This window comes from Temnothorax americanus, unplaced genomic scaffold, assembly GCF_048541705.1.
Source record: "Temnothorax americanus isolate GAGA-0224 unplaced genomic scaffold, ASM4854170v1 Scaffold32, whole genome shotgun sequence".
Taxonomy (NCBI): Eukaryota; Metazoa; Arthropoda; class Insecta; order Hymenoptera; family Formicidae; genus Temnothorax; species Temnothorax americanus.
Genome location: NW_027509464.1, coordinates 1,023,698 through 1,051,304, shown reverse-complemented (window position 1 = coordinate 1,051,304; position 27,607 = coordinate 1,023,698). Strand labels below are relative to the sequence as shown.

Below are 27,607 nucleotides of genomic sequence, written 5' to 3'. Positions count from 1 at the left end.
TTATGCGAAACTTCTCTCCGTCGGGTCGAACACCAGTACTTTTCACACCAGACATTTTAAAGACGACATCGTAATGAACCAACGAAATTATTCGAAAAAAAAAGTAACACGAACGCGCATGGCCCATTAATCCCACTAATGAAACTTGTATCGCGGCGATGCGGAAAGTAATAACCGTCAATGGTATGTGCGTAAAAGGATAAGCGAGTGGTAGAAGGGGCCGTGAAAGGGGGCGTAGAAGGAAATAGGACCGAATCGATCCGATGTAGCCGAGCGAGGGTGGGATTTATTACGTTCTCCTATTCCGCGCTTCTGGAACAATCAGCGGACGCCACAAAGGAGGCCGTCGCGACGAACTTAATTCAAGGATAATTGATTAAGGAACGGCCGGGAATCGGGCGGCGGCCCGAATTTTCGATTTCAATTAAAGCGCGCGTATCTTACATCCAATTAATCAAGGTATAGCCTCGCTCGACGACAGTCGAACACGCATATCGCCGAGATCGTGCTTTCCCCATCGAGTCGTCGACAACCAGCTTGACCTGAATCGAAAACAAGATTTAACAAAAACTAATTGACTCACCGGTGACCGGAGCCTCGATGTCTATCATAGTTTTCTCCGAGCGTAGAAGGGCGGCTCCATCGTTAATTATACGAAGAGCCGCGGCCTCGTCGATCCTACCTTCGAGGATAAAGTGTTGCTTCAGGACCTCCGGCCGTGGAGATCCTGTTCGTTCGTCGAAGACTTCTGCCACTGTCATTTTGTGCGACGGTGGAAACGGGACATCTGTTGACAAAACGAACGGTCTATGATAAGAAGGATGTATACATAAAAATGTAAATATACAATACTGTTTTTCTTTTTAATAAAAATTGTTAAATGTACAGAGTCTCGCGTAATATTACGCGATATCGCTTGAAGTGTTTTTTTTTTTTTAAACACTTTGTGAATTTCTCTTTGTCGCGTAAGCCTTTGCATAAGAGCAGCAGATTATCTCCCGATCTTGCATGGTAATGGCGTTAATTACAGCGGAGCCGCTCGCCGTAATCCCACGTGACAATTAAGTGTCCTTTTTTACGAGATACAAGCGGCGCTACAAAGCGATCCGTCGGATAAATCGGCGCGACACACCGTGTCTAAATATTGATCGAACGACTTTGCGCGCAAAATGAAGAGCTATATACTCCCCTCTTCGTAAGAATTAATGAGTATATGTACACGCGCGTTACACGAAGGAGCAAACGCTAAGACGCATAATCTCCTTCATGTTTTTCCTTCGTGTTTCGTGCCCGCGCAGGTACCCGTGATTTACAGTCTCCAGTCTTCCCGTGCTCGCTTTAAATCGCGGCCCTGATGGCGTTCGCCAAGAATTACGCAGCGGACCAGAATCGCGCATTTTCATTTTCTCGCTGCGTGGCGGTGTGAAATACGTTCTCTGGTGCATGCTCCATTTGCTCCACTTTTCACTCGCGTTTTCGCGATATGTCGCGGAAAAGCACGAGTGCAATCCAGCGAGCCAGAGATGCGATAAAAATATATTCGTGCATTTAATTTCGAGTAATTATACGAGATGATGATTGCGCAATGCGTTTACCGTTCGTTTATGATGTTCAAGACGATTACGCAACGTAAAATCATTAATTAATCGCGCCTATCGCGCATACACACTGCGTAGGCGAGGTATATAGAGAAGGAGCAGCTGAGAAAACAATAGACGTGAAAAAAAAAACCGAATTTTCCGTCCATCCTGATGAACCACCTCGCGGCATGTAAAAGAGTTAAAAAACAATTATATTACGTCTGAACGAAGTTTTAATCGCGAAATACTTCGAGTCATTTCTTTGGTGTAACAGCTCGCTAAAGTCGATTACAGATTACCATTTCGCCTCACCGTTTTTCTTTCTCTTTAATTTTTTTCTCTGTTATTTTGAACGTACCTTACCTCATCTATGTCAGCTCGTGTTAAAACAACCGCGTGATAAATAAAAATTAGATATTTCAATTCGCGCGAATCGATATAACGATTTACGAGAAAATAGGTAACAGGTGGGCGACAACGGGGGTACCGCCGCGGACAATATCTCGCGACGTCGGTCGGTCGGGCCGATGCAAAAACGTACGGCACTCAAGGTTGGAATCGTTGTTATTGCTACGCGGCACGCCACGATCATCGATCGACCATTTCCCGCCAAGGTGAAACGCGTTACCTGATCTGAGTCTATCGGGAGGTGTCTGGACCTGTCTCTTTTTCCTGGACGTTACGAAGCGCAGTTTAAGGATCGGGCTTCTCTGTTCTAGGACGTCCGTTGACATTATCGCACTTTCTTGCACCGGCGAACTCGCTCTCACGTCCGCGCGGTCCTGATTCCTCTCCTTCGATTTTTTCGACCGTTGAGGCGATCGGCACAGCGCCGATATGTTTATGATCTTTCTTGATAAATTACTCAGAAAGCAACCGCCTTCCTGCTCCTTGGCCATCATTTGCTCTACGTAATTCTGCGCCAATTCGACGTTACGGCTGTATAGATCGTCGAACGTGTCCGTTTCGAACACCTCGCCGTCCTCAATAACGCTCGGCTTGCCGCGCGACGTCGCCGTGTGATCGGCTATGCGAGTCGATTCCGCATTCATAGGATTACGAGTTCCCTTTGTCGTCGGTTCTGCGAAACCGACGATCGCGTTCTCTCGGCACGGGCGGTCGCTTTGTTTCGTCTCTCGCGGCGGAAGCTGATCGATCGAACCGTCGGACGTCACCTTCGACGACGAACCGTCGTTGTCCGACACGGTCGACTCCATGGTCGAGTAATCGGATGTCAACTCGTCCTTCGTCTTGTCCTTCGCCGAGATTTCGTCGCGGTTGACAATCCGCGGTTTCTCCGCATCCGTCCTCGTGTATTTCGTGGGCGAAAATCGCGCTGGCGGATCTTCGCGAATGTCTTCTCTTCTCTCAGGGATGCTCTCCAGGTTCGTCAGGGTCGTGTCCGCCTTCGTGGGCGTCGCAGACGATGGAGATCCCGGCGAAGACAAGTTCAGCATGTTTATTCGCTTGATCAACGACTCGTCGCACGGTGACGTTCTCGGCGTGCTCTCGTTGGCGAACATCGTCTTCAGCACGGCCGTGCAGAACGGAGAATCCCTCGGAGAACGATGGTCCATCTGTCTCCACTGTAGGAACCTCTTGGATGCGGATGACGGGGTGAAGTAGCACGTCTCTTCAGTTTCCTGCTGAACGATGTCGCTACGTTCACTCGGCGTCAGGCACGTGTTCAGCAACGAATCGCTCGCGGTAGTGAAGAACGCGTTCTCAGGAGACGAATATGTATCCTGCTCTTCGTCGGACATGTTGAATACTGAGCGAAAGCTCTTGTCAGACGCGTATCGCGTTGGTAGAAATCGATTCTCGAACGAAAAGCTGAGCTTGCTGGCCATTCGCGTTGCGACATTGAAATCGCAGAAATCCACCTAATTGAACAGCATAATCGATACAATCGATACGCTCGCGGCGATTGTGCCAGGAGATGGCGACATATCCTGGAGCGCCCGAAACGCGCCTCGACACAAAACGCGACTGTCTATCTTGTCAGTTATCTTGATATTAAACGCGAAAATCCGTCGAGCAAGGTTCATATATATTCTTTCGAAAAAAGATTATTGATAGGTAACTTATTGTGTTGAATTTTCGCGTCTGTTGTAGTTTAACTGCGTCAAATTTGCGCGGTAGTATAGAAACGCGGAGTACGAATAGATTCCACTGCGAAAGTACTACTTGATTTAGAGAGAACTATACAAGATTATTGTCTCCTCAGTGCGTCCTTATCGCTCGGTGGCTCGGTACCGACTCAGCAAAGAGCGTCGTTGCCATAAAAACGCTGCGACATTAGTAAACAACAGAATGCTAACATAAATAAAGTCACAAGCGCGCAACGAAAATTCGAAACGGATATGAATTATAACGTTGTGTAAGTGGGAATATTAAGGATGTATCATCGGTACAGTCTTAGATGTATAGGACATAATTTTCAAAGCGCTACCAAGTGGATAAAAATTTGTAAGAATGTTTTTTTAGTCTTCCTGATGTGCTACAAAAAAGTAGAAACAAATCCACTAAACGGTTGCTGAGATATAACAATTTTAATTCACTAATTTTACGTAAAATCAGTGAATTAAAATTGTTATATCTCAGCAACCGTTTAGTGGATTTGTTTCTACTTTTTTGTAGCACATCAGGAAAACTAAAAAAACATTCTTACAAATTTTTATCCACTTGGTAGCGCTTTGAAAATTATGTCCTATACATCTAAGACTGTACCAATGATACATCCTTAAGCAAAGGTTTAAAATTATTTCACTAATTTCATTAAGCTTTTCCTGATTTTAGTTATGTGTTTTAGAATCAATAAACAAAATATATAAAATGTTAATAGAATATCGATTATAAAATTTCAATAATTAAAACGCTCCCAAGCATTTTAACTATTTATAAATAGATGTTAATGTCGAATATGCATGATAAATAAATGAAATTCTAACATCAAATAATAGATATTAATTTACGAATCATAGATAGAAAACAAGAATCTTAAAATGTTAATATGATTTAATATTAAGATATCTCTTCAAACATTATTTTTTGAAAAAAATCATGTTATTAGAATATATTAAGAAAATTCGTAAATTTAATATTATCAATTTATTACTGTAAAACATCATCTTCTATACATTTGGCTAAAAATCTGGCTTTTAATTGTGCGATTATTAGTTTTAATAAAATTTGATATGATATAACGCGTTATATGATAAGAAACTTAACATTATTTCAAACTGAACAATTAATATGCCAACATGCAGCGCTCTAATATCAAATGATCTGATTGATTAAAAGTAATTGATTCATTATTATAATAATTATGTATCAAACACACATTTTTCAAAATTAAAAATTAAATTTATAAAAGAAAATGAGAGATAACGACGTCCGCTATTGCCAGTCGCAATTTTCGTGATTTTCGTTGATTCATTATTCCTCGTTTCACGTGTATCAATGATAAACCTCCGGTTACTCTTCATCGGATCCCATAAATTCACTAAAAGCGCTATCTTTGGAATCCCTTCTTTGTGATCTTTGTGATCCTTCAGATAAAGTAGCCCTTCGATTCCTATTGGAGACCATCAGTAAGAAGTGCACCTCGGACACGTAGATCTTATTCTATATACATATTTATTATTTTGTCATTTGCTTCCTTTTTCGCGATTATAATTATAATGACGGCATCTTTTTTACCTCGTAACGTGAAGAATCCACGATTGGCTCGCCATCCGGATCGGCGATTTCTTGCCAACCCGACATAGATTCTTGCCCGATCTGACACAACGAGGGCTCGATCTCTTTCATCGTCCTCGATTGCGGATCTTCGCGATCCTCCGCGCTGCCTCTTTTATAAGCACTGACAAACGGTTTCGGACTCGAGAAGCATATATTCAAATGTTCTTTAGCCACGACAGGAACTGCGAAATTCTCGTTACCGTCGCAACAATAACCGGGCGAGAAAATGCAATTCATCGGCAAGCCGCTGGACGAGTCCTGAGAGGTTATCAAGCTCGGCATGTTCATTATTCGCACAATCTTGTCAATCGCGGGACTTACGTTATTGCGATATTTCGGCAGTCTATAATCCATTTTTGAAACGCACGACGGAGTGGACGTTTGCGAGTCGTTATCCTGCGGCTGTTCGTTCTCGTCCTCCTCATTCTCCGTTTCACATTCGAGTATGTCATTGCTCGAATTCTCGTACATGAATACCGCCTCCGAAGCTGTCAGTGCCGCACAAGATGACGAGTTGGATTCCAAAAAATGATTAGTCGCCGGACGATGATAGTCATCCATTGCGAACGAAAAATTGTACGATGAAAGTATTTTTCAAAGATCTAAAGATTTGATCAACGTAATCCTGGGTCAAATACCACATTTTCATTAATCATGTTGATTGAATGTATTATATGGAGACGGTAAGTAATATCTGTTTGCCTCACCTTAAATCGTAGACGAACCAACCTGAACGTTAAAAGTTTCCAAACTTACTCTTCGTTTTATAAGACTTGAATACTACATAAATGTCCTTATGGTATTTATAGTTACAGCAGTATTGCTAAAGGGCAAAGATGTCGTGTACCAACTAAATAAAGAAGATATACCAGATTTACCTATTGCCATCTGGTTTGACCTACCGTTCTCGAAAATGATCGCGATTGGTCGATTCCCTAACTGTTTATTACTTAAATTCCTTCGTACGTTTTCGGTCTCGCTGTTTCATTAGACCGGAGACACATGAAAAAATTGAAGCAATAAACGGGACAACTAAAAAAATTCTCAAGAAATATAAAGATTAAATCGAGAAAAATATGCTCGGCTGTAATTGGACGAATTGCTTACTTTGTTTAAATTTTCTTATGTATTTCGTACTCTTAAAATAAGACGAACTGACATCTTCGCGTTTGATACGAAAAGTGGCATCGCAATAATGTTAACCCTTCGCCCGCAAAGGTTTTTTTGGCACCTTTACGCCGCAAACCTGGGTCCTGATGTTTTTTTTAGTGTTAAAGGGCTGCAAAAAATCTGAAAAAATTCACGAAGGTGTTTCAAAGCTTCACTTTGAAATATCAATCATAAAATTATAAACAATTTAATTTTTTCACATAATTTGTATTCAAAAGTTACAACTACGTTTGCGTTTCGCCCGGACATAAATGACCCAGGTTTGCGGGTGAAGGGTTAATATAAATTAAGAAACGCATAAGGAAAGACATAAGATGGATAAAAATGAATTATACAACATATGATTAAATTGTCGTATGAATCATACTGGATTATATAATATATATTAAAATAAAGCAATACATGCTTTCACAAAATGTAATAAAAATAATTTGTTCTTTGTAACCGGTCTTTTAAAGTAGTAAGGAGTTAGTTAAAAAAAAACCTACGATTATTTCACAACTTGGAGACTTTGCAACCAGACATTCGTCAGAATACAATCTAAAAATTGATCAAAAGATCTAAGAATCGCCAAGCATTGAATAGAGAAGTTCGATTATTCAATCCAATTCCTTTATTTGAATGTCTATTTTCCGTAACATCTCGATCCTTTGATCTACTCTCGGTATTCGTTCGTGAATGAAAAGCTCAGTTATTTCTCGCTATAAAGTACTATATAAACACACTCGTCATACAGTCCTCGTTGTGTGCACCCAGCGAAAACTGATGGCGCGATAGAAAATAAAATTCTTGCGAGCGCAATCCATCTCGGAAGCAGCTGTAAGTTCCATTTACTTCCTCAATATTGATGAACCGCCTGTATGAATAACTGATTCATCGGTGTCATTGTGTGATGCTTCCAGTTTTAAAGTCCACTGTAACGTTAAAGATAATTTATTCTCTCGATATAATATTCACCGTATCAAATGATAATTTTTTTTTTATTGTCTATATACTGTAAACGTGTTTGTCGCTGAATTTAGAATTTTCTACAACTGGAGAGGTCTTTTTTTGTAAGATCGTCTCGAAGAATAAAGAGAGTAATTGCGTTTCAAAAGCTTATCTATTCAGATAGGATGCAAAGCGTTCCTTAACTCGTCTTAACGTTTCACCGCAAAGTTTATCAGCTGCACGCGGTTGCGCGGATGTATAAGCGGATGCGGAGCTGCACCGAGGAAAAAGTGTAAGTGCATTGCGAGATTGGAGGACAAAGCAAGAAACTCTACACCGTAAAGCGGTAACCACTTTTTCGAGACCTTTGATCTCCCCCGCGGTATCGGCGGCATTACGCCGCTCGAAATTAAGCGGAAGAGCGATATATTCCTCGCGGTTCGAACACAACAACTAATTTGAATATTCAATCTAGGGAAAAGCTCGGGTAACCGATAGTTCCGAAAGTCGATACCTGGTAACTCGGTCGCCGCGAAAACTGGGGAAACGTTCAATCAAGTCTTATACCAATGTATATATATACGTATCTACGTATAACGGACGATGCTTTTACGTCGCGTATCTGCGGGAGGATAGCGATCAACGTGGGCGAGACGTATATGGACGTACGGCCGCAAGGATATTAATTACGTGCCCTAAATTACTCGAGTTCTCCCTCCTAAATAATGTCGCCGCGAACTGCTTTAATATCGTATAACAACGCGCTCCATAGTACTAATCTTGATATTGGATATTAAAGTGAGAACATAATCGACTTCAGTGCATTGTTTCACATATGCGCGACTATATCTGTGCCACGTGGTCGAAGAAAGTCTCTCACCTAAAAGTTGCTGCGTTCATCATTGCTATTTAAGCAATTGCTCGACAATCTTTAATCCTATATGTTTCGTACGACGATATTACAATCAATATCATCATGCAAAAGAAGCTTTTCATTATATTATTTACTTTTTCGTTCCTCGTATTCTCGAAGTCGGCACAATAATTCTTTCCTCGTTTCACTGCAAAATAACAATAAGATTCACAATGTAAAAATCAAAACATCGCATTTGCACGTTATTTACCGTCGTTTTCTCAGAAATGAGAGAAATATTCGATTGCTTACTTCTTTTCGATAAATCATCGTGCTGAATATATTTTTAATGTCGATTATTAGCTTCACCAAAGATGTAATAAATTTCACGATTCGAGAGAGAGAGAGAGAGAGAGAGAGAGAGAGAGAGAGAGAGAGAGAGAGAGAGTCAGGTATGATTGCCTTGCCATGTCTCTGACACAGAGTGATAGAGGAGAAGGGAAACTGCGTCTCTCTGCACGCAAACAAAACAGGAAAGGGAGAACCTGCTATGTTTATTTGCGCGAATATTTCAAATGTATACTGTGAACGATATATTACTTACGGCTGAGTAATTACATTCGATGTTATTGTCGTAATTATAAACTCGACTGTTGTATATGACAACTATAAGCCTCTAACAAGCAATTTGCCGTCAATGCAAAATGGTATAAAATGATAGCGTCGACCACATTTGCGCAAACATTCAAAGCGAAATGAAAATATGAAAGCTTTCTGCCATTTTGTAAATTAACAAAGAATTACTACGGTCGAGGAGTGAACTTCCAATTAATGACTGTTTTGCATATAACGTTCCTATCCAAACCGCCAAGTATTTCGATATATTCAGAAAAAATATCGCGAATAACGGACAATTGATACACATTCGTGCGTTTAAATTTTTAATTGAACGCAAAATTGGAGAAGGAAATTACTAGAGCACCTTGTTTTCTCTCGTCAGATCGAAACGCAGCGCGCAAACAGTTTACGTAGAATTTCCGCAAAGTGGAATACCAAAGCTCGTTTGATGAGAACGAGTGTTGAGCGTAACCCGTCGACCGATGACGCGACGATCGCGTAATCCTTTCAGAATCTCATTATGTCGTGAACAACGCACGATTAGCCCGATGTTTATTGTCATTCCGCGTTACATCGAAAATGACTGCAATAATTCTTGCGCATCTAAATTATTGATAAAAATCCGCTTTAGAAAAGACATATTCTTCCTCCCCGAAGTGAATATCTATTAAATGAAAAAATAAGCAGGATCTCTCGCAGGCACGAAGTTCCTTGCTCTACTTCCGAAGAACGGCTGATGCGTAACTTTTTCACGGTTTTGCAACTTTGATCGCAAAGATATGTGAAAAGTATACTTCGTATCTCTAGTTTTGAAGGCTAAAAGCAATTAAAAAAATTAGATGAATTATAAAAGCAATTAGATTGTAGGTAGTGTAGAGTTCATAAAGATTGAGCGGAAGAATCTTCGCATTAAGGCCTGATTCACGCGCAAGCTGTAATTATTAGATTCCCATGAGTTGGATGCAAACGAGGAATCTACCAATTACAGCAAGCAATCTTCGCAGATTGAAATCTACCAATCACGAGACGATAGATACTCCCCGCGCGACGTTTCCGATGACAATGCATGTGAGAACTGTTCGCGCTGAATTTTCCATACACTATCGGCCCTGTCGCCCGCGTGATTGGCAATTTGATTTTGTCCAAAATAGCGCCTAATGTAAACACGGTGAAGAGTCCTTTCTACGTTCCGTGTTTACGCCACGTACCATTTGGTTATATTTGAGGCGCAAACTTCAATGCGATAACGTCGAACAGTATTCAAATATCCCTGATAATAATTGCTTCGTTATGTTTGATTTGCAATGATAAAAATTGACACATTCAAACATATCACAGAATTCGGTATTCTTAATGATTGTGGGTAAAAAAAAGAATTTTTTTCTTTCTTTTTCACAACTCGTCGTTTAGATCCCTTTATTATAATTGATAGCGGCTTGTTAAATAACCGAGAATGCCAAAACCAATTCCGCGACCTACTTGGGATATAACTCGATAAACTTACATTCGGGCACCGAATATTAAATGATCGAAGACATCATACTATTACGAGCGCGAATGTCTATATAACTCTTTCTTCTAATATCAGATTGGATTTAATTTGATTGACGAACCTCATCGGTATAAAAAAAAAAAAAAAATAGATTAAGAAATTTACAATATCATAATCATATCTTCATTCTATTGGAAAATTCAAGATGGAAATATCATCAAACTTGAAAGTAATATCAAAGACGCATTTGCGTAAAGGAGCGTAAGTCATTAATAGGTAATCTCCGAGCTCCGACAATCCTGTCAATTTTTCCCCCTTGTTAATAAACTTGGTATATAATCTCATTTCTATTATTACAAATCCGATCACGAGGAAAGACGAAACGAGAAAAGGAGTCTATATAGATGCGCGGCGATCAATGTCGAACCGGAATCGATGTGGTTGTAAAGCCAACCTTTTAGAATCCGCGACACGATAATTGACAGCGGATGCGACAGCTGCCATTTCCAGGCATACGTCGAAAGGAAAGTAGCGGGCTGACGGTGACTCGATGGACGTGAATGGATAAGCGGCCATTCGCGAACCGACACGAAGACAGCGAAGCGGAGGACAAAAAATTACCGCGGGTGCGAGAAAAATGTACACATACGTAAATATATATATGTTTATATAAAATGCAACCGTTAAAAAATACTGATTTAAATAAATGCAAAATACAAAGTAGAAATAATAATTTTGACGAGTTGACTTGCAAACTACACGTGTACGTCTGGATAGAGAGAAAATCGAAAAAATAATAAAAAAATAAGGCGAATAGGAAGAGTGAAAGGGGGCACTTTGTCGAAGCGAAGCAACACCTTAATACCGCTTGGCAATCGAGACTTCGTGTAGACTCGATGGTCGTTTCATCTTTGGAAAGAAAGTGACACAAGGGAAAGCGGAAATGAAATAATAAATGAGAAGTAGAGACGCGATAAATTAAGACAGAGGGAATATATAGGTCGCCGAGGTGACATAACTGGCTGCGCAGCGTGTAAAAGCGAAGTCACAACTCTTGATGCTCTTTTAAAACAAGAGCTTGTTTGCAGTTGCATGAAACACGGAACATTTACGATTTATAAATAACCTTTGACATTTGTAGTCGCCGGTAATCACAATTTATCGCAATCTCTCCGAGCATTATCTCTACGAAAGAATATTTAATTTGTCCGGACAATTGCCGGCTGAGAAGGACTGGAACTGTTACTCACAAAGTAAATTTCCTCTAAATAAAAGCGCGAAAATGGAGCGCGATACAGTTAATTTGTATATCATAAGCTGCGTATTCTTCTCGTTTCTTTGAGATCTTAGTGATAGTTAATCGTCGATGAACGAACAATACGTTTTTGTCATTGGAATAAGTGCCAGATTACCGAGGAAGGCTCCAAAAGCCGCAAAAATTAACCAAGTTCACGAGGCCACGTTTCTGACCAAATACACAGGAGGAAGGGAAGAAGGGCAGATACCGACGGTCGCTTTAGCGGCCGCCTGGAGGGCCATGGATTTGAGGTGGAGTGGCGCGGCGCTGAAAAGCGAAGAAAGCGACGTGGCGAGGAAGGACGTGCGCGGGGGTGGTGATAACGAGAAAGGCAAAGAAAGACGAGGCAGTAGCGACGACGACGGTAGGTGGGATACGCAAGTAAGAGGAAAAGAGAGAAAATATATATAGGGTCAGAGGATGGACCGGACGGAATATTGATCCGCGTACCTCACGATAGCTGCCTATGCTGCGCTATGCTTTGCCATGTAGCCTATCCCTCTCCCTCCCTCCTATTTTCTCTCTCTCTCACACTCTCTTTCTTCCTCTCCCTCCCTCCCTTCTCTCTCACTCTCTCTCTCTCTCTCTCTGTCTCATACTTCTCATCTTGCTCGCTCTACGACAAAACGGATATACGATGGCGAGCACTGGATAGAGTTTACCTTCGCTACTGCCGCAGGGACTCCACAGTTTTAAGCGGCGCACCTGCGCCCGTGAGCCATTGACAAGAAACAGACAGACGCAGACGGACTCGGCGGAAATGTATCGCGAGATGTTAGACACTTCGCCCGCTGGCTAGACGTTCCTGGTTCAGCCAATTTACTTGTCCCGATCCTAATTCTCTTCCTTCCTTTTTTTTTCTACAAGCTCGCGAGTTCCTATTCCGAATAGAAAGTTTCGACGTCCGTATCTTCTTACTGTTGAATCGATGCAAATTCTGAAATTTGCTGGAACGAGCTGGATAATTTACCCTCGGATACCACAGTAGCGAAAGCCTGGCGAGCTGGATGGTTGCCAGTATATATGGCGTAAAACGGAAACGAGAGCATTACCAGATAATGGTAATGAATCAGGTAACGTTACACAGGCCAAGGGCGTCAGGTGGACTCGCTACTGCTCTTAGGTCTCATAAATGATTCCAAGCTTTAAATTATTCCTTCTTACCCTTCCACGCATTCCCATGTATAAATTGTTGCATAAACGTAAATAGGCTGTTATGTAAATGTAAGTAGGCGACGCGCGCTGCTTTCAAAGAGATAAACGCGGAAAGAAGAAGAAAGTAACACGTACACAATCGCATCTGGGCATAAATTATTCGTCGCGTACCAAGATGTCGTCATGTCGGTAAAACGAAAGCTTGTGGCGCGCGCCTGCAGGCAGGCAGGTCAGAGTACTAATTGTAAGTACGGCGCGCTTCCGTACTTGTGTTGACACATAATTATCTGTACGCGTCGGATACGCGTGCCTTCCACCGCCGTCGCCACGTTGACACGTTTTACTCGGGCGTGGAACGTCCAACAAGACGCTGCGCGATATACGCGGCCGATCGAAACAACGTTTACCTCAAGCCGGTTCTACAATACGTCGAAAACGATGGCAACTGCTAGTTGAAAAGTGTTAATTCTGATTGCCGATTACCACAGTTACTGTCGCCAAAACAGTTAAAAGTTCGCCAACTTTCTTTTGACAACCGCAATTGACAAGCGCGACGTGGAAATAACACTTTTCAACTATAGCAGTTGCTGTCGTTTGCAACGTATTGTAGAACCGGTTTAACTTATCAGCGCGAAAACGCTTTAACGCATCGCGGCGGGCAACTTTTACGAGCGAATCTCTTTCATTAAATATCACTCGGAGAAAGAATAATAAAAGATCGCCCAGTTAAACGCAACGACTTTGTCGACGAATGTCGCAACACTGTGTCGAGTCTTATTTTATTTCAAAATTTTGCTGCAGTTAAAAAAAAAGCCCTTTCTCTTAAATCACGTTTTTTGGAATTTTTGATTCACTTTCCGAAGAACTCCGTTAAGAACGTTAGCAAATAAGCCCATCGCGTTTATCCTCTTTACTAGTGGTGCAAAAACAAGGTAAAGATAAATAAGTCAAGCCAGATGGTTGTTCTTCGAAGCGTTTTAGAATTAATCCGCAGTGTTTCATGTTCTGCTTTTACGAGGAAAAGTTACGAAATGCAAACGAAAACGCAAAATGGAATATATAATACATGTAAGCACATTTTCCTTCGTAATTTTTATCGATCGATCGTTGCGGTTGAACAATTAACGAATACATCTCAAATGATTTCTTCAAATCGAGTCATCGATTAGGTTGAATAAATTCTAAAGCATGAATGAGAGAAAAAGAGAGCGAGAGAGAGGGAGGGAGGAGAACGATAAGAGGGAGAGAGAACGTATCGATTACGTTGCTCCGCAGCTACGGGGCTTCGCTCCTGCAGGAGAGAAACGCCGCATTCATCTCCACGTGACTATAACCGCACGGCGTTATGCGCGACTATCAGCCGCATCGTTGACGGTCAATGCCGTAAGCGGAACGGCACCGGCGTAGGATTCGATCAAGGCGGCTGACGAAATGCAGCCGCACGGCCGGTTAACGCTTTATTTGCATAACCGCATAATGTTACTAAGCCCTGAATAATCTTCGGCGATCCCCGTGTCAGCGGCGTGTCGACGTCACCGATTTTCGCATAATAAACCGCGTGGATAAACGCGATTATTTAATCGCGTCGAGCTGACGAGTTCCTCCAAACAATCCAATTACGACGTTTTTTTTCCCCACACGCATTTTCACGAGGGATAAAGACGTCAGCTTGAGAGAGACCATGTTTTAGCACAGATTTTTCGTCGAGGTAAGAGAATAAAAGAGGATGTGAAAGATAGTTATATATAGTTATTTCGTTCTAGGGCAAAAGCCTGGCTCTCGCGCTTTATTCGCGGAGTAATGCGAGATCTATTTTGCGACATATGCGCTCGCAAAAAAATGTTCTCGTGCGCGTCGAAAAATTTGAAACTGCAAGATCACAGAACGAACACCGAGCAGCCATTCTTTTTTGCGCGCACGTGTGCCTTTATACGTAATAACGCCGATCCCGCTGCGTAAGTTGCAGATAATCGCATTGTCGCTGTCAAACGTGAGCGAACGATACGCGGAGTATACTTCGATATACTTGTCATGAAAGAAGCACGTGAAAGAAGTCAGCTGATTCTCAAATATAGTCGTACAACTCGGTAATCAATTACACTTAGTTGGAGATCCTTGAGAGCTATGCGGTGTTCGCTCCGATAATCTTTCTCCTTTAGCGAGCTAAAAATATCAACACATACATTATATATACGGTATTACTTTTTTATGCGACACGTTATAACTTCACCTAGAGTGCGAAATGCAGTAAAGGTTATGTAAATCAAACGGCGCCGACGTTAACGAGTACAAACGACGAAACATTCGTGCGACGACAAAGATCGCGATGTAAACAGGGAGCTCGCAGCATCGTTTGCCTTGCAAACTATATAACGCATACGCGACTGATGCTCCATTCTCAACATGAATTATTCGAATAATCACAGATGATAATGTATATGTGGACAAGAGACGAGAGAAACGCATCCTGCCGAAAATTTAACTCGATTAGCCTAGCGTTTCGTTCAATGGGATGTCCGAACGGATATTTTGTGCTCTTTCCAAAAAATACTTACTTAAATAACATCTGTTGAGTTTCACGTTGCAAGTTTTACAGGAAGGGGGGGGCGGAATAATCTTGTACCGCCGCTGGCAATAATCGGATCACAAAGATGGAAATGCGCGTCAGCGTTGCTGGAGGAATAGCCCAATTTGATGCGCATTCACGATTGGACGATATATCCGAAAGTCCACTTAATTAATTAACTCGTTACCAGGCACCGGTTTTGGAATTAAACCTGCGAGCGGCAATCCCGTCTAATGTCGCCGTTCTCAATATGTGCGAAAGCACGCGATAAAAATTAATTAAATTAACGCGAAGAAATTCTGCCGTTTCATTTTGCCTCTTCACCGAAAGAGCACGTTGTCGAGTACTTTCGTTTTTCCCAGTTTTTACTCCCTACTCGTAACGCCCAAGTATAACAGTGCGCCTTGAGGTACAAGATAATTAGATTTACATTTGCTTTAAGGGATTACAAGCTGTTTTTTTCAACAGTTTTTATGAAGAAAGCAATTAATTCTGTTCAACGGTTTGGTTAAAATTTCAGCGCCAGTTAACAAAATTTCACCTGATGATAACAGCCCATTATCTCTCGAAGGTTTCCGCTATTGACTTTTTTCTGTTCTTTTAATTGAGTGTCGTTGGCAGTAGCTAATGACATAAAAAGTTGTTACCTATCGTTGCATTGAGTTTCAGTTCAGTGGTGGACGTAAATTGCATACCCATAGCGCGTACGCACATACGATTTCGGATATGTGTAGAAAGCTGTATATATGTGCGAGTGTACGCGATAATGCGGTCCCGGTGTACCGTGTGCTGTTTCGACGCACCGCGGGCGAATAGCGCGACAGCCTGATCAAGTTTTATTGATTTTGAATTGGCTCGTATCTCGATAACCGCGTTCGGCGTTATACGTGGACAAATAAAATCCCACACCGAAAAACTGCCGACTTTTCGCATTATAAAACCGAGCGAGCCAATCGGGATAACGTCGCGAGAGAAAGAGAGAGAGAGAGAGAGAGAGAGAGAGAGAGAGAGAGAGAGAGAGAGAGAGAGAGAGAGAGAGAGAGAGAGAGAGAGAGAGAGAGAGAGAGAAAGCAGATTATTACGGTTACGCGTCGGTTAAAATTATTAAATATTATATGCTATTTTTTTTACGTATATATATTGTCTTTCAAATCCCGTACGTCTGTAAATATAGCTTTCGCTTCGTGTTCTATTTTCATTATCGAATCCCGGAGTGGAACCTGCTCAGTCACGAGCACACGAATTTCGGTGAGTTCGATCGTGCGAGACCGCGACGTCGTAGGCGCGCATATCGCGGTAAGTGTGATAAAAGCACGGAACTCCGTTTCGGAGCGTGATGACGACGACGATGGCGGCGGCGGCGGCGGCGGCGGCGGCGTATAGCGACGATGATGAGAAAGCGACGGAAAAGCTCTTTGACGCCGTTACGCCGCGGCTGGCTTTGACTCCTGAACTTTAGAAGCTTTCGACCGGCAGGAAACGAAAGGAAGGGCGTGGCGGGGCGGAAAGAAGGAAAAAGCACGAGCGGCCCCGTTCGAGTTGGGAGAAACGAAGATCGACACTAATACGTTTCGAATCGTTTAGCATTGCTATTCTCCGATGATAAAAAATGGGGATAGAAAATTAAATAATTGTATCGTAATAAGAAAAAAATGATAAAAATTCTCGATAAATATTTACGACGATGCATTGGCTAATGAATACAAATTTATGTAGAGCCGCAAAGTATTCGATAAACTTTCGTGGATTTTTTAAAAAATTTGGAGTTAAATTTTCCATAGTAAAAATTTGATTAAATGCCATGTTTTTTTATAATTTTATAATTTCTGTGATTTTGAATATAATATTCTTACATTTCAATGGTTTGTCCTAAAATAAAGCATTTACTAGGTAAACTCCGTTTGAAATCTAACAAAAGAATTCTATTATCTATTCGTGTCGTTTAAAGTTTAGCCAACAAAGAAGTGGCTAATTTTCTATCTCTTATAATACAAGAACACCTGGCGTCCTCGCGTGACTAATTACTCATTCATTTCTTTCACGGAAATTTAATGTTGCATCGCAGTGAATTAGGTACCGAAATAATCTGGAGATCTGTAGTACGCGTATTTACCAGCGATGATTCAACTTTTGTGAGAACATGAAGTGTCTATTTGGATCATGGTTGACGTGACACGAGTCAATGATTTCTCGCGGTTATATTAGCAGGCGTGAGAGAACGCGTTCCAGCACGCATGGAACGTTTCCAAACAAGACGAGGAGATGACTAATCGATCTCGTTCCACTGAGACGGCGGTCCAAGATCTGTGCTCTATTTACAGTCGCCGAAATCGTACATATATATACGATATTTACGATATCCGTCCATCGTACTTTCATGAGACACGTGACTGATTTTACCGACCGTCTTTGGACCGTTATTTATCTCGAAATAATTAATCTTGGTGCGCCACGAATAGAATCTGGATATACGTTGAATCAATATCCCTCTATTTATATCGAAAGTAACGTAAATGTTGCAGTAGAATCTTTATCCTCTATTTACACATCTATAGTTTAACTTGAGACACCTTAGTTTCTAATGTTAAATAATTTTGCTTCGCATATATATCTATTTTTATGATGTATAAGGAAAAGATTGCGATTTCGAATTCACACTTTTTAAAAGAACACTCCTCTAAAAGGCCGAGATACTTTGAAGAAATAATCATCTCTCATTATTCATAACGTTAGGTATTGGTTTGCAACCAGTCCGGTGGATTAGCGCTATATCCTTCGCTCCGTTTATCAAGCGTATGCAAATATTAGGTGCGCGTCGAATCGATACGAAATCGTAGCGAGCCACGGCTACAATCAACATCCGCCCGGCGCGATTAATTACGATTAAATATGATTGCATGCTGGCAATTAAGCGCGATTCATTAGTTGTTCGAGGGAAGGACGAGCCCGCGAAATATCCGCGGACGCACGTTTCGTCGAATCACGCCGAAGCCTCTGCGATTTCAGCTGGTATGGAAATACAAGAACGAAATAAAAAGTGGAGCAATCGCGTTTCTATTCGAGATAAGATCCCAATTAAAAAAAAAAAAAAAAAAAAAGAAAAACAAAAAACACAATAATTTCGAGATGTATCTCATCTGAAAAATGGGATACTTAGATTGCTGGTCCTTATTTTAAATTCGGAAGTCTCGTCGTGTCGCTTTCATACTTAAATAAATGCGCATAGACGATCGTCGCGTATCGGTGACGGGCCGATCCATTCATAACCGGCTAAATTTAGAAACCGAAACGACGAGATCTCATTCGCGAATGCCGTTCTTCTCCTCTTTTTTTTCTCTGCCACTTCTAATTCGCATTAGACGTTGCTTCGCGAAGCGACGCGCTCTAGCCATTTGACGTTACTGATCAGGACGTTTTACTCGAAAACGATTATTAAAATAATGCGGTAATAGACACACGTCATTGCAAATGTATTAAAAATAGAATGTAGGTATTCGGTTTCTAGAATAACTTAAAATAGCACAAGCATCGCTGTTAATCGCGGTATAATTAACTGTATAATAATTTCTAACTGTTTCCATCATTCACACTCTAATTCAGTAATTATCCTTATATCTTGATGCAAAAATACTATTTTTTTACGCTTGCCGCATACTGGCGCATACCGGCAACGGGTTTAGCTACCGACTGGACAGAGCGCAAGCTTCTCTCGCTTCTCTCCCGGGCAGATGAGAGATCTCCTCTGTCGCGACAGCCGTAACGAAGAACACAAAGATTTCTGCGGAGAACGAAGGTGTTCTGGCGCGACACCAGGAATCGGTTTTTCTGGCACGAGTGGCGTACTTTCGCAATAATTTACTCGCACCGGATAAGTAAGGTAAGTAGGTAGGTGGGTGTCGATGGAGAAAGACGATCGCTGTCGCGACACTTTACTGTTCGAGTAATCATTTATAGAGCAGTGATAGACACCTTCTCTGCTGATGCGAAAATATCCAGCAGCCGCCTTTTCGAGAAGGTTTTACGACATATCGTCGTCTTTGTATCGCTACTTTGCTGAGACATAGAGCCAGTTATAATCGTTTTCGTAAGCTTTGTTATAATACTTAAGAAGTTAATCTCCGCGTGAGTCACGGCCGAGAAAATAACTGTTGTTTATTCCTTATTAACGTAATCTCGCCAACTCACACTCGGCACGCGCCAAATATCGTTTGTACAGCAACTAGTGATATAACTTCAAAAATCTTTGAAAAGCCTTTCTCGTAACTTTGAAGAGTTTAATTCCAAAAAGAAATTTATCGACTAATTATAATATCATACAATTAAATATAATATAATACGTGCTTATAATTTGTGCACTTATATGTGTCATCATTGAAAATTTGTCATTGCATGCCATAACTTGTCTGAGTTGCTCGAATATCTTGCGGGAATATTTAAATTAAATAGTTCCTCACATTCTCGTTCATTTTTTGTACATATTTAAAAGAAAATTAATTTTTCTGTTAAATATGTAAAAAAATATGGTCGGGAATTTGAAGAACTCAAGGGTCGCGTAGCGGAAAGCCCGACCCCGAGATTGCGAGACACGGATGCTCGTCCGAAATATGCTGCACATGTCAAGAGACACGTTTCTCACGTCTCGCGGAGAGGAGAAAAACGCGACGGCCTCGCAGATGTGCGCTCACTTGTGCATATCCGATGCACAACGCTGTGTGCATCGCCTGAGAGTGCACGAAGAATAAAACGGCGAGGGGGAGAGAAAGCGAGGAATGTCAGTCGATGTTAAAAATGAAACGACCCGTTGCGAACACATCGATGAGCCCGTATTGTTAAAATGAGCGTGCACACGTGCTGCCGAAATAAAAGGAGAGAGAGAAAGAGAGAGAGAGAGAGAGAGAGAGAAAGAGAGAGAGAGAGAGAGGAGAGTCACCTTTGTCCCAACGTTTGCGCGATCCCTGACGTTCAGAAAAATCGTCGTGCATCGATCGCGGATTAACGGGACGTGTCACGATGTCGCGCACTGCGAAATATGCAAATGCTTAGAGGAATCGCGAGTAATGCGATAACTGACGTAACGCGGGATGGTGAGGAGAGATTCGGTACCGAGGTGGGACGAAAGCTGATTACGGCGCGCCTTTGCAAAGGTTTCCTATTATTATATTATTATGCCAGACATACGATGTATGGAAGAAACGACGTATTTTAAAAAAGGAGATCAACAGTCGTTAAACTCGCGCGAGCGTTGCAAAGACGCTTTATCCGCCAGACGAGATGAATCACAGAGAATGCACTTGCCACTTAATGCACGGAGCGTTTACGGCAAGTACCGCGCGACACGGCGATTGAAGATGGGGAAAATGAAATTCAATTTGCGCACGCTGCTGCCGCTGCCGTTGTGTTCGACGCGGATCTGCGGCGCAAGATGAAAAAATTGAAATAACGCGGTGGAGGTCGAAGAGCTCGTCCCTTCCTGCCTTTCTCTCTACCAGAAGTTAAGCCGCGCGAATTAATGTTGGCGATCTAATTTATCGAGAGAATCACATACGACACGTTGATTAACATAAACTCGGAGAACGACTCCAAATTAATCGAAACGAAATGAACAGAACCGCAGTGCGCGCAAACTTGTCTAAAAGGTCCAGACCAAATTAGCGCGAATGAACAATCATGAACGAATATTTACGAACGAAACAAATATAGTGAGCGCTTTTCCTTTGATGTGCCAATAAGAGACGGGACGAATTTTTTTACCAAAGCAAATTTGAGTTCGTACTCACGCCAACGAAGTAAATTTGTTCATTCGTGTTCGTCTGCTTTGTTTGCTTAGTCTCGATCCCAATAAGACTAACTTTCATTAATAGTAAGTTAATAGTAATAAAAATATTTTTATTTTAGCAAAGTGCGTCTCTTTGAATTTACTATTCAAGTCTAATGGGTACAATATTAAGTTCTGAGAATACGTATGTGTAATCAAAACAATTACGAAGCCTCTTACAGCTTCGTTATGTTCGAAACCGAAATGCGAAATGTTAATTAAGGAAGGATAAGTGTTCCAAGTTACATCAAGAGAAGATTAATCCTTCCCAGGATGAAGGATCCCACTGGGTGAAGCAGGAATACAAATTTTGCGAAGTCCCCCGTAAATGTACTAAATTGTCTAAAAGAAAACGCGAGTGTCAGACGGATCGGAAAGTATCGGGCTTAATCCGATCCACGAGTTCTTCCGAATTGCAGCAGCAACGTTCGCTCGCGTGACAGAGGCTTACGGGGAAAGGAGCGAGAAAGAGAGGGAGAGGGAAAGAGAGACAGGACGTCTTTTCTACTACGCTGGCGCGAGCGTATCGATCGGTGACGAAGCGCGTACGGCGTCGCAGGATGAAGAACCATCCCGTTCGCCGTTGATGGTTTAGTCGACCATCGCGGGTCGACCGAGGCCGAATGGCAAGGAGTGACCGAATTGAGTCTTGGTGATCGAACACCACGGCCGATCGATCGTCAGATCCCGAGCCGACCGCGCGGATTACCGGCGCGCGGGGCCCTCTCTTATTCCGGGTCACCGGAGCCGAAAACGTCGATCTTAGAAGGCTCGCCCGTTGCCGCCCTCGGTATGAGGATGATTAATCACGTGGCTCGCGCAAGAACGGGAAATAATTTAACCCTCGATCGGGACGCGGCGCGCGCCGCTGTTTTCCACGGTCATATGTTTATCGAATTAGATCGCCTCGAGATACGAGGCGGCAAAATCTGACACAGATTTTACAAGACGCTATATGTATGATTAATATCCTAACATTTCGCGTCTTTAATTGGAACAATGATTAAATATTCAAAATTAACGTAATTTTTAAGAACGTTAATATTTTTGCCGTTTTATTTTTTAAATTATACGAAACAAGATATTTTATTATGTCTTGTAAAAAAAATTAAGGGGACAAATTGTTAGGAACAGTTTCGAGAAAACGATTTCGCATCAATATCGGCGAAGGTATAACATCGAAAAAGCGAGAAAGGCGTGTACCTACTGAAGATATGACGCGGGTATATCCGGTTTTCTCAGGCGCGGATTCTCAATTTTCCAAGGCATTAATCCGTCTGGACATGAGAAAACATCGGAAATGGCGAAATGTAGGCCGGTACCGGGGAGAGAGAGGAGGGGAAAAGCCAATTCAATTTTCGTGACGTTTCCTCTCCGAAACCGAACTTGGCAAGGGAGCGACACTTTCGTGTAAATTGAGCGGTGACCTTTCACCGTCGGTCACCTGAAAGGGGTTAATATGGCAATAACGATAAAAAATTTCAAGTCTCGTTAAATAAACGTATATGTACTCCACGTGCGGCGGTGCCACGAAGGATACATTTATCTAATAAAGCTCAATAGATAGTGCATCATTTTAGCATCAATTAATGCATTGTAATATTTTCTGTCTCACGTGTCAACGTTCTAAACTTTATGTGACTCTTACGCCTACACACTTAAAGCGTTTAATCTCTCTCTCTCCTACGCACTCAAAGCGTTTAATCTCTCTTTCCTACACACTTAAAGCATTTAATCTCTCAAACCATTGCAATCAAAATATATTCCTCTCAACGTTTTATTATATGCATTTATATATGTAATATTATATATAATAAAACAAATTTGTTTTTTTTTCTTACATTAGATATAAATGCCATATATATTCAGCTTTATAAGTTCCAATATTTGAGCAAAGTTTATTTGCCTAATGATAGTTTTAAATGAGAAAGAGAAAAAACCGTGATAAAAAGGAATAACGTCCGTGCACTTAAAGTTGAGTAAAGTTTGAACAGTTCCACGGTCATGATCGTAAATTTCAAGATGCAAATTTAACGCGTAGAAATTCAACATCTCGCCGGAATGTAGGATGCGCCTCCGCGGAAAATTCGACATCCCCGACGACGCGGCGGGTTTATGCGCGCGGAGGGAAAAATGTCGTCCGGGCAATAAAAGTGCTAATTCGACCGCGGGCTCGACATCTGGCGCGCATTTTCGCGAAGCCCGCCGCGCATTTTACGCGACTGCACACGTGCGCGTGTTCGCGCAATCACGGGCGACATAATGCCGCTCGAGTCGCAATAACTATCCGTAATTCCGCGCGCATGTTACTATTTCGCAAAATAATCGTCTTCACGTGTAGATGACGATTGGCGTCGATGCCCAAATCTTGTTTGCGTTATAGAGTCTAGTTATATTTCGGGAATTATATATATATATATATATATATGAACAATAGATATTCATATATTTCTGGCGTGGTTGATGGCAAAAATAAATACACAGATAAATCGTGAAAATAATCTCGCAATGTCAATCGCATTCCGACGATAATAGGGTGTCCGAGCGAGATGTTATCCCAAAGAGGGCTGTCGAAAACGGCATGGTCGTTGCGGGGGCAGTGACACGTATAGCTAAGATGCGAAAACCCCAGCTGCAATAAAGAAAAATAGTCTGCACTCAGGGGAGAGTAGTCGTGGGGGAGAGCGCGAGTGGCCCTCGAGGCTGCTCTCGTACGAAGTACTCATGCGGAAGGCAGAATGGAAGAAAGGATCGCGCAGGGGGAATGGGTTACCCTCCGGTACTGCCAGGACAGAGAAAGAGAGAGAGAGAAAGAAAGAGAGAGAGAAAGAGTGCAAGATGCATGCCCTTTCCACGTTAAGAGACAAATTGATCGCCGCATATTTATACCCAGGTGCAGATATAACCAAGGACGATCCAAGGAGCAAGATGAAACGCGCGATAAAAGGGTGGACGCTATTATATAGTTCGATCATGCTTCTGCGGCCAATCGTCGCGGTTGCACGAATTGAATTTTAAGCGAAGCATGAGCGCAGTTTGCGAACTTTGTTAGGATCTTTTCCGCTTCTTAAGTTTTCAATAATTAATCATCGATATGGAGTATTCTGAACTTATTAATTCCATATTCTGTTCAATCTGCATAAGATTAGAATAAATCTCTCGCCACTTTTAGAACAATAACACCTCGGCCGCGCGGTTGAGACATCCGGAAAAACACATGTAAAGATGCGCGTAAATTAGGGCAGTATTAAAAATTCAATTTACGTGCTCGTAATGTATATATTCCAACGCGTGAACGTGAAACGACAAGTAATGTTCGTCGGATAGGACAGAAGTGAATTGTGCAAGAGTGAATATAAATGTTGACCGATAAGTAGGTGAGATTAATTCTCAAATCGAGGACGCGTTTTATTTGCCGCGCCACGTTGCTTACTATGTTTGATACTACGCCGATAACCCTGAGTTTATCAAGATTCAGCGTCAGCGTATTATCTGTGGACCGCACGCAGATAGCCCCGTGATTAAGAAATAACATAATATTTCAGTAACATGATACTCTTGAAATATTTTAGAATCAATTTTGTTGCTCCAAAAACACACTCTCTTACAAAACTGTGCTGGGTGCTTCGTGTTAAATCACTATTAAATCACTATTATAGATTTCAGATTTATCATAATTGTCCCATCGATAAAATTTGTTCAATCATATTCCACAAGTGCAATTGTAAAACGAGGTCACGACCCGTTGCAGTTTATCGTTGTCTCGATAATAGAAATCTAAATAGAAATGGTAGAAGCGGATAGAAATGACACGCGAAAAATGCTTGGAAAATTGCGTAATTCGAAAGAGCACATTCTATCATTTTTTTCCTATATGATTCATATCGGTTGTCGATAAAACGTAATAAATAAAGCGAGAGCTTAAAGATCATCAAAAGTGCACCAGACATATTTTCTCGAGGTTGAACTTTTCTACGTTTCCAGCAAGTCTCCTTTGTGTTTACGTTCCGCGTAGTAAGTCTCCTTCAACGTACAAAAGTACTGCAAAGTGACATTTACATAACAGTTACGACAGTTGCAGACGGTGACTTCTAACCTAACCGACGGATCGGTACGTCGAAGAGAGCGATGCAAGTCAGACGAAGTCCTTTTTATCGTGTAAACGCGTAAACGCGAGCATCGACAACGCATAACGGCGACGCAGAGGGCGCGGAATTGATCCGGGGGATATGGACGCGAACGATGGAAGTTGCAAGTCGAATGAAAAATTTACGGCGGGCAACCGGACGGACGCAATCTCGCACAATATATCTCTCTCTCTCTCTTTCTCTTTCTCTCTCTCTCTCTCTCTCTCTCTCTCTCTCTCTTTCGTTTCCCCGAGCATGCAGGAAACTCGAGTTCGTCGAACTCCCGTTCGAGTGTCAATAGATGTTCTTGACCCCGAAGGACAAGCCACTTCTGGAGGACCCTTAAAATGATACATCTTTTAGACCTCCGTCGTGTACTCTCGTATTCCCGAAACCGTCACGCGTGACAGGCTCACGTGACGAATTAAGATTTAAACGAGTTTGTGTTTTGCGCAATCCTTAGGGCTTTGGCATATAGAAAAACTTAAGCAGTAAAACGTTAGCAGTAAGAAAATCAACAGTTTGGATTTGCTACCGCTTATGTTATGCCTTAAGTTCTTCACTGTAATTGGCTGATTTGCTTACTACTTGAGTTTTACTACTTAATTTGTTCTATGTGCCGTAACTCTAAATCTATTAATAAAATATACGAAAATGTTTTATACACAAATATATCCAATTAGACATTTTATCTTTGGAAATCGTATTATATCGTGTTATAAATCAAACTTTCGCTTAACTTTTTTTTCTTTAACAATAAGCAAGGATTAACTATAACGTCGTGTTGTTCACCGTGACAAAACCATTTCCCTGATAGTTCACCTGATAGTTCGTGCTTACTCCCGGCTCGTTGTAATCTCTATCATCTCGTGGGGTATAATACACATAACGATGTTTTATTTATCTTACGCAAAACGCACGCTGCTGATGCATGAAGCTCGTGACGCTTTTCCCGTGGGAATGCGTAAACCCTTACTACGAGAGAAATAATACGTTTCCTCCCGCGGACGAATGCCACGACCTTTTCCCGCTTAGTTTTAAGTCTGTCAGGAGATACAGAGCGTCACTACAAATCTTTCATTCAATCTAAGCCAGCAATATAAACCGAGAGATATGCCTCGCGTTTTGTTTCGTGTGATAACACGTAGTTGTGTAAAAAGATATAACAGGGTGTGATATAACGATAGATAATATGACGGTTATAATAAAAAAGAGGGTGTGAAATCTTACGGAAGTTTTCGCGTGACATTTATATTATATATAAATAAGATTATATAATATAATTAAAAGCTTAAAAGCTCAGTTTTATGAAAGAGCGAAAATGAACGAGCCAATGAATCAGTTACGGTGTTTGGAGAGCGAATCGCCGATGTGCTAATTTGTCCATTGTTTATAACAAAGATTGAATTGGATTTCGGTCGCTCGGATCGTTAAAGCGACTATAAGCTCCAACACGTGAGGTGCATTTGTGCGACTGTCGTAAACATACGACATTACATTGAAACAATTTCAACGATAACGATCGCGGATTTGATTTCGTACACATACATTTCAATTCGCGCGTATTTATAATCATACAAATAAACAGAAATAATATCAATTTTAGTAATTTGTATGCGCGATATTGAATCTTCGTAGTGTCGCCACTGTGGAAGAAAACTCTCAATTGTGGGCCGAACGAGACCTCGGGAGAATCCCGAAAGGGTCTCGCGCGGATTCCCTTGAAATCCACGGGCTCTCTTTTCCAATTCGTTGTTAAATGCAGGTTGTGGGAAAGCAGAGCGGACACACAACGATATGCTATGAATAAGGTAATCTATGCGTTACTACAGGGTTGGCCGTGAGTATTGATCGGCTCCGCCTGTCTCTCTCTCGCTCTGCATCTCTCTCTCTCACATACTCTCTCTCTCGCTCTCCTTACACCCTCTGATATCTCGCTCTCGTGTTGTCTCCTCCTCGTTTCCCTCAATCCGCCCTGTCCACCCCTCGCCTCCTGTAATCCGCGCTTCTGTCGCTCTCCAAAGGCATGGGTGTCCCGTCATTCCGACCGACAACGAGAGGAGGTTACTTCTTGTTTCCTGGTCGTCGCTTATCAAAAGAAGTACGAGGGACATTGCCCGGAACAGAACACGCACCGCGGAAAACTAAGGACGATCATTCACCTGTTGATGCATGAATACAGGGGCGAGGGGCAATTGTCCGCGGTTTCGTATGAGAGAAATCGCTCTTGACATGTATCATAATAGTCCAAGAATTAACT

At 41.8% G+C, this 27,607-nt stretch overlaps 3 protein-coding genes across 13 annotated transcripts in view; all 3 read right to left on the bottom strand.

Annotated features, from left to right (window-relative positions):
- LOC143901162 (serine/threonine-protein phosphatase 2B catalytic subunit 2) overlaps nt 1-3,445 on the bottom strand; it is an 86,999-nt gene extending 83,554 nt beyond the window's left edge. For all 7 annotated transcript variants that reach the window (XM_077413203.1, XM_077413204.1, XM_077413205.1 and 4 more), the window contains exons 1-2: nt 2,209-3,445; nt 584-787 (exon numbers count right to left, since the gene is read on the bottom strand). In XM_077413203.1, coding sequence (XP_077269329.1) covers nt 584-787; nt 2,209-3,430 — 1,426 coding nt within the window. In that variant the 5' untranslated portion in view covers nt 3,431-3,445. The remainder of the gene's footprint in view (nt 1-583; nt 788-2,208) is intronic.
- A 1,495-nt stretch (nt 3,446-4,940) lies between these two features.
- On the bottom strand, nt 4,941-6,187 carry LOC143901167 (uncharacterized). Of its 4 annotated transcripts, XM_077413217.1 has the most exons (4): nt 6,032-6,176; nt 5,646-5,949; nt 5,283-5,582; nt 4,941-5,207 (listed from the first exon to the last, which is right to left on the bottom strand). In XM_077413217.1, exons 2-4 carry the CDS (start codon nt 5,883-5,885, stop codon nt 5,058-5,060), a joined length of 690 nt encoding a protein of 229 aa, XP_077269343.1. In that variant the 5' UTR covers nt 5,886-5,949; nt 6,032-6,176; the 3' UTR covers nt 4,941-5,057. The 4 variants fall into 4 exon arrangements, with proteins under 4 accessions (XP_077269343.1, XP_077269344.1, XP_077269342.1 ...); XM_077413218.1 differs by having other exon boundaries at nt 4,941-5,157; nt 5,283-5,949; nt 6,032-6,187; XM_077413216.1 differs by having other exon boundaries at nt 5,283-5,926; nt 6,032-6,184.
- Nucleotides 6,188-6,838: 651 nt separating this feature from the next.
- LOC143901169 (uncharacterized) overlaps nt 6,839-27,607 on the bottom strand; it is a 33,347-nt gene continuing 12,578 nt past the window's right edge. The window contains exons 1-3 of one of the 2 annotated variants that reach the window (XM_077413220.1): nt 27,269-27,599; nt 8,433-8,485; nt 6,839-7,408 (exon numbers count right to left, since the gene is read on the bottom strand). In XM_077413220.1, the coding sequence (XP_077269346.1) occupies nt 7,325-7,408; nt 8,433-8,485; nt 27,269-27,461 (330 nt within the window). In that variant the 5' untranslated portion in view covers nt 27,462-27,599 and the 3' untranslated portion in view covers nt 6,839-7,324. Of the gene's footprint in view, nt 7,409-8,432; nt 8,486-27,268; nt 27,600-27,607 lie in introns of those variants that run through there. The other variant, XM_077413221.1, reaches the window with a different exon arrangement.

What these genes read in the sequence shown, in the direction of transcription:
- LOC143901167 (XM_077413216.1), bottom strand. Translation starts at nt 5,885, where the DNA reads ATGGATGACTATCATCGTCCGGCGACTAATCATTTTTTGGAATCCAAC. An exon ending in TGGATTCTTCACGTTACGAG is followed by an intron (nt 5,208 to 5,282) that starts GTAAAAAAGATG and finishes ATATGTATATAG; the next exon opens with AATAAGATCTACGTGTCCGA.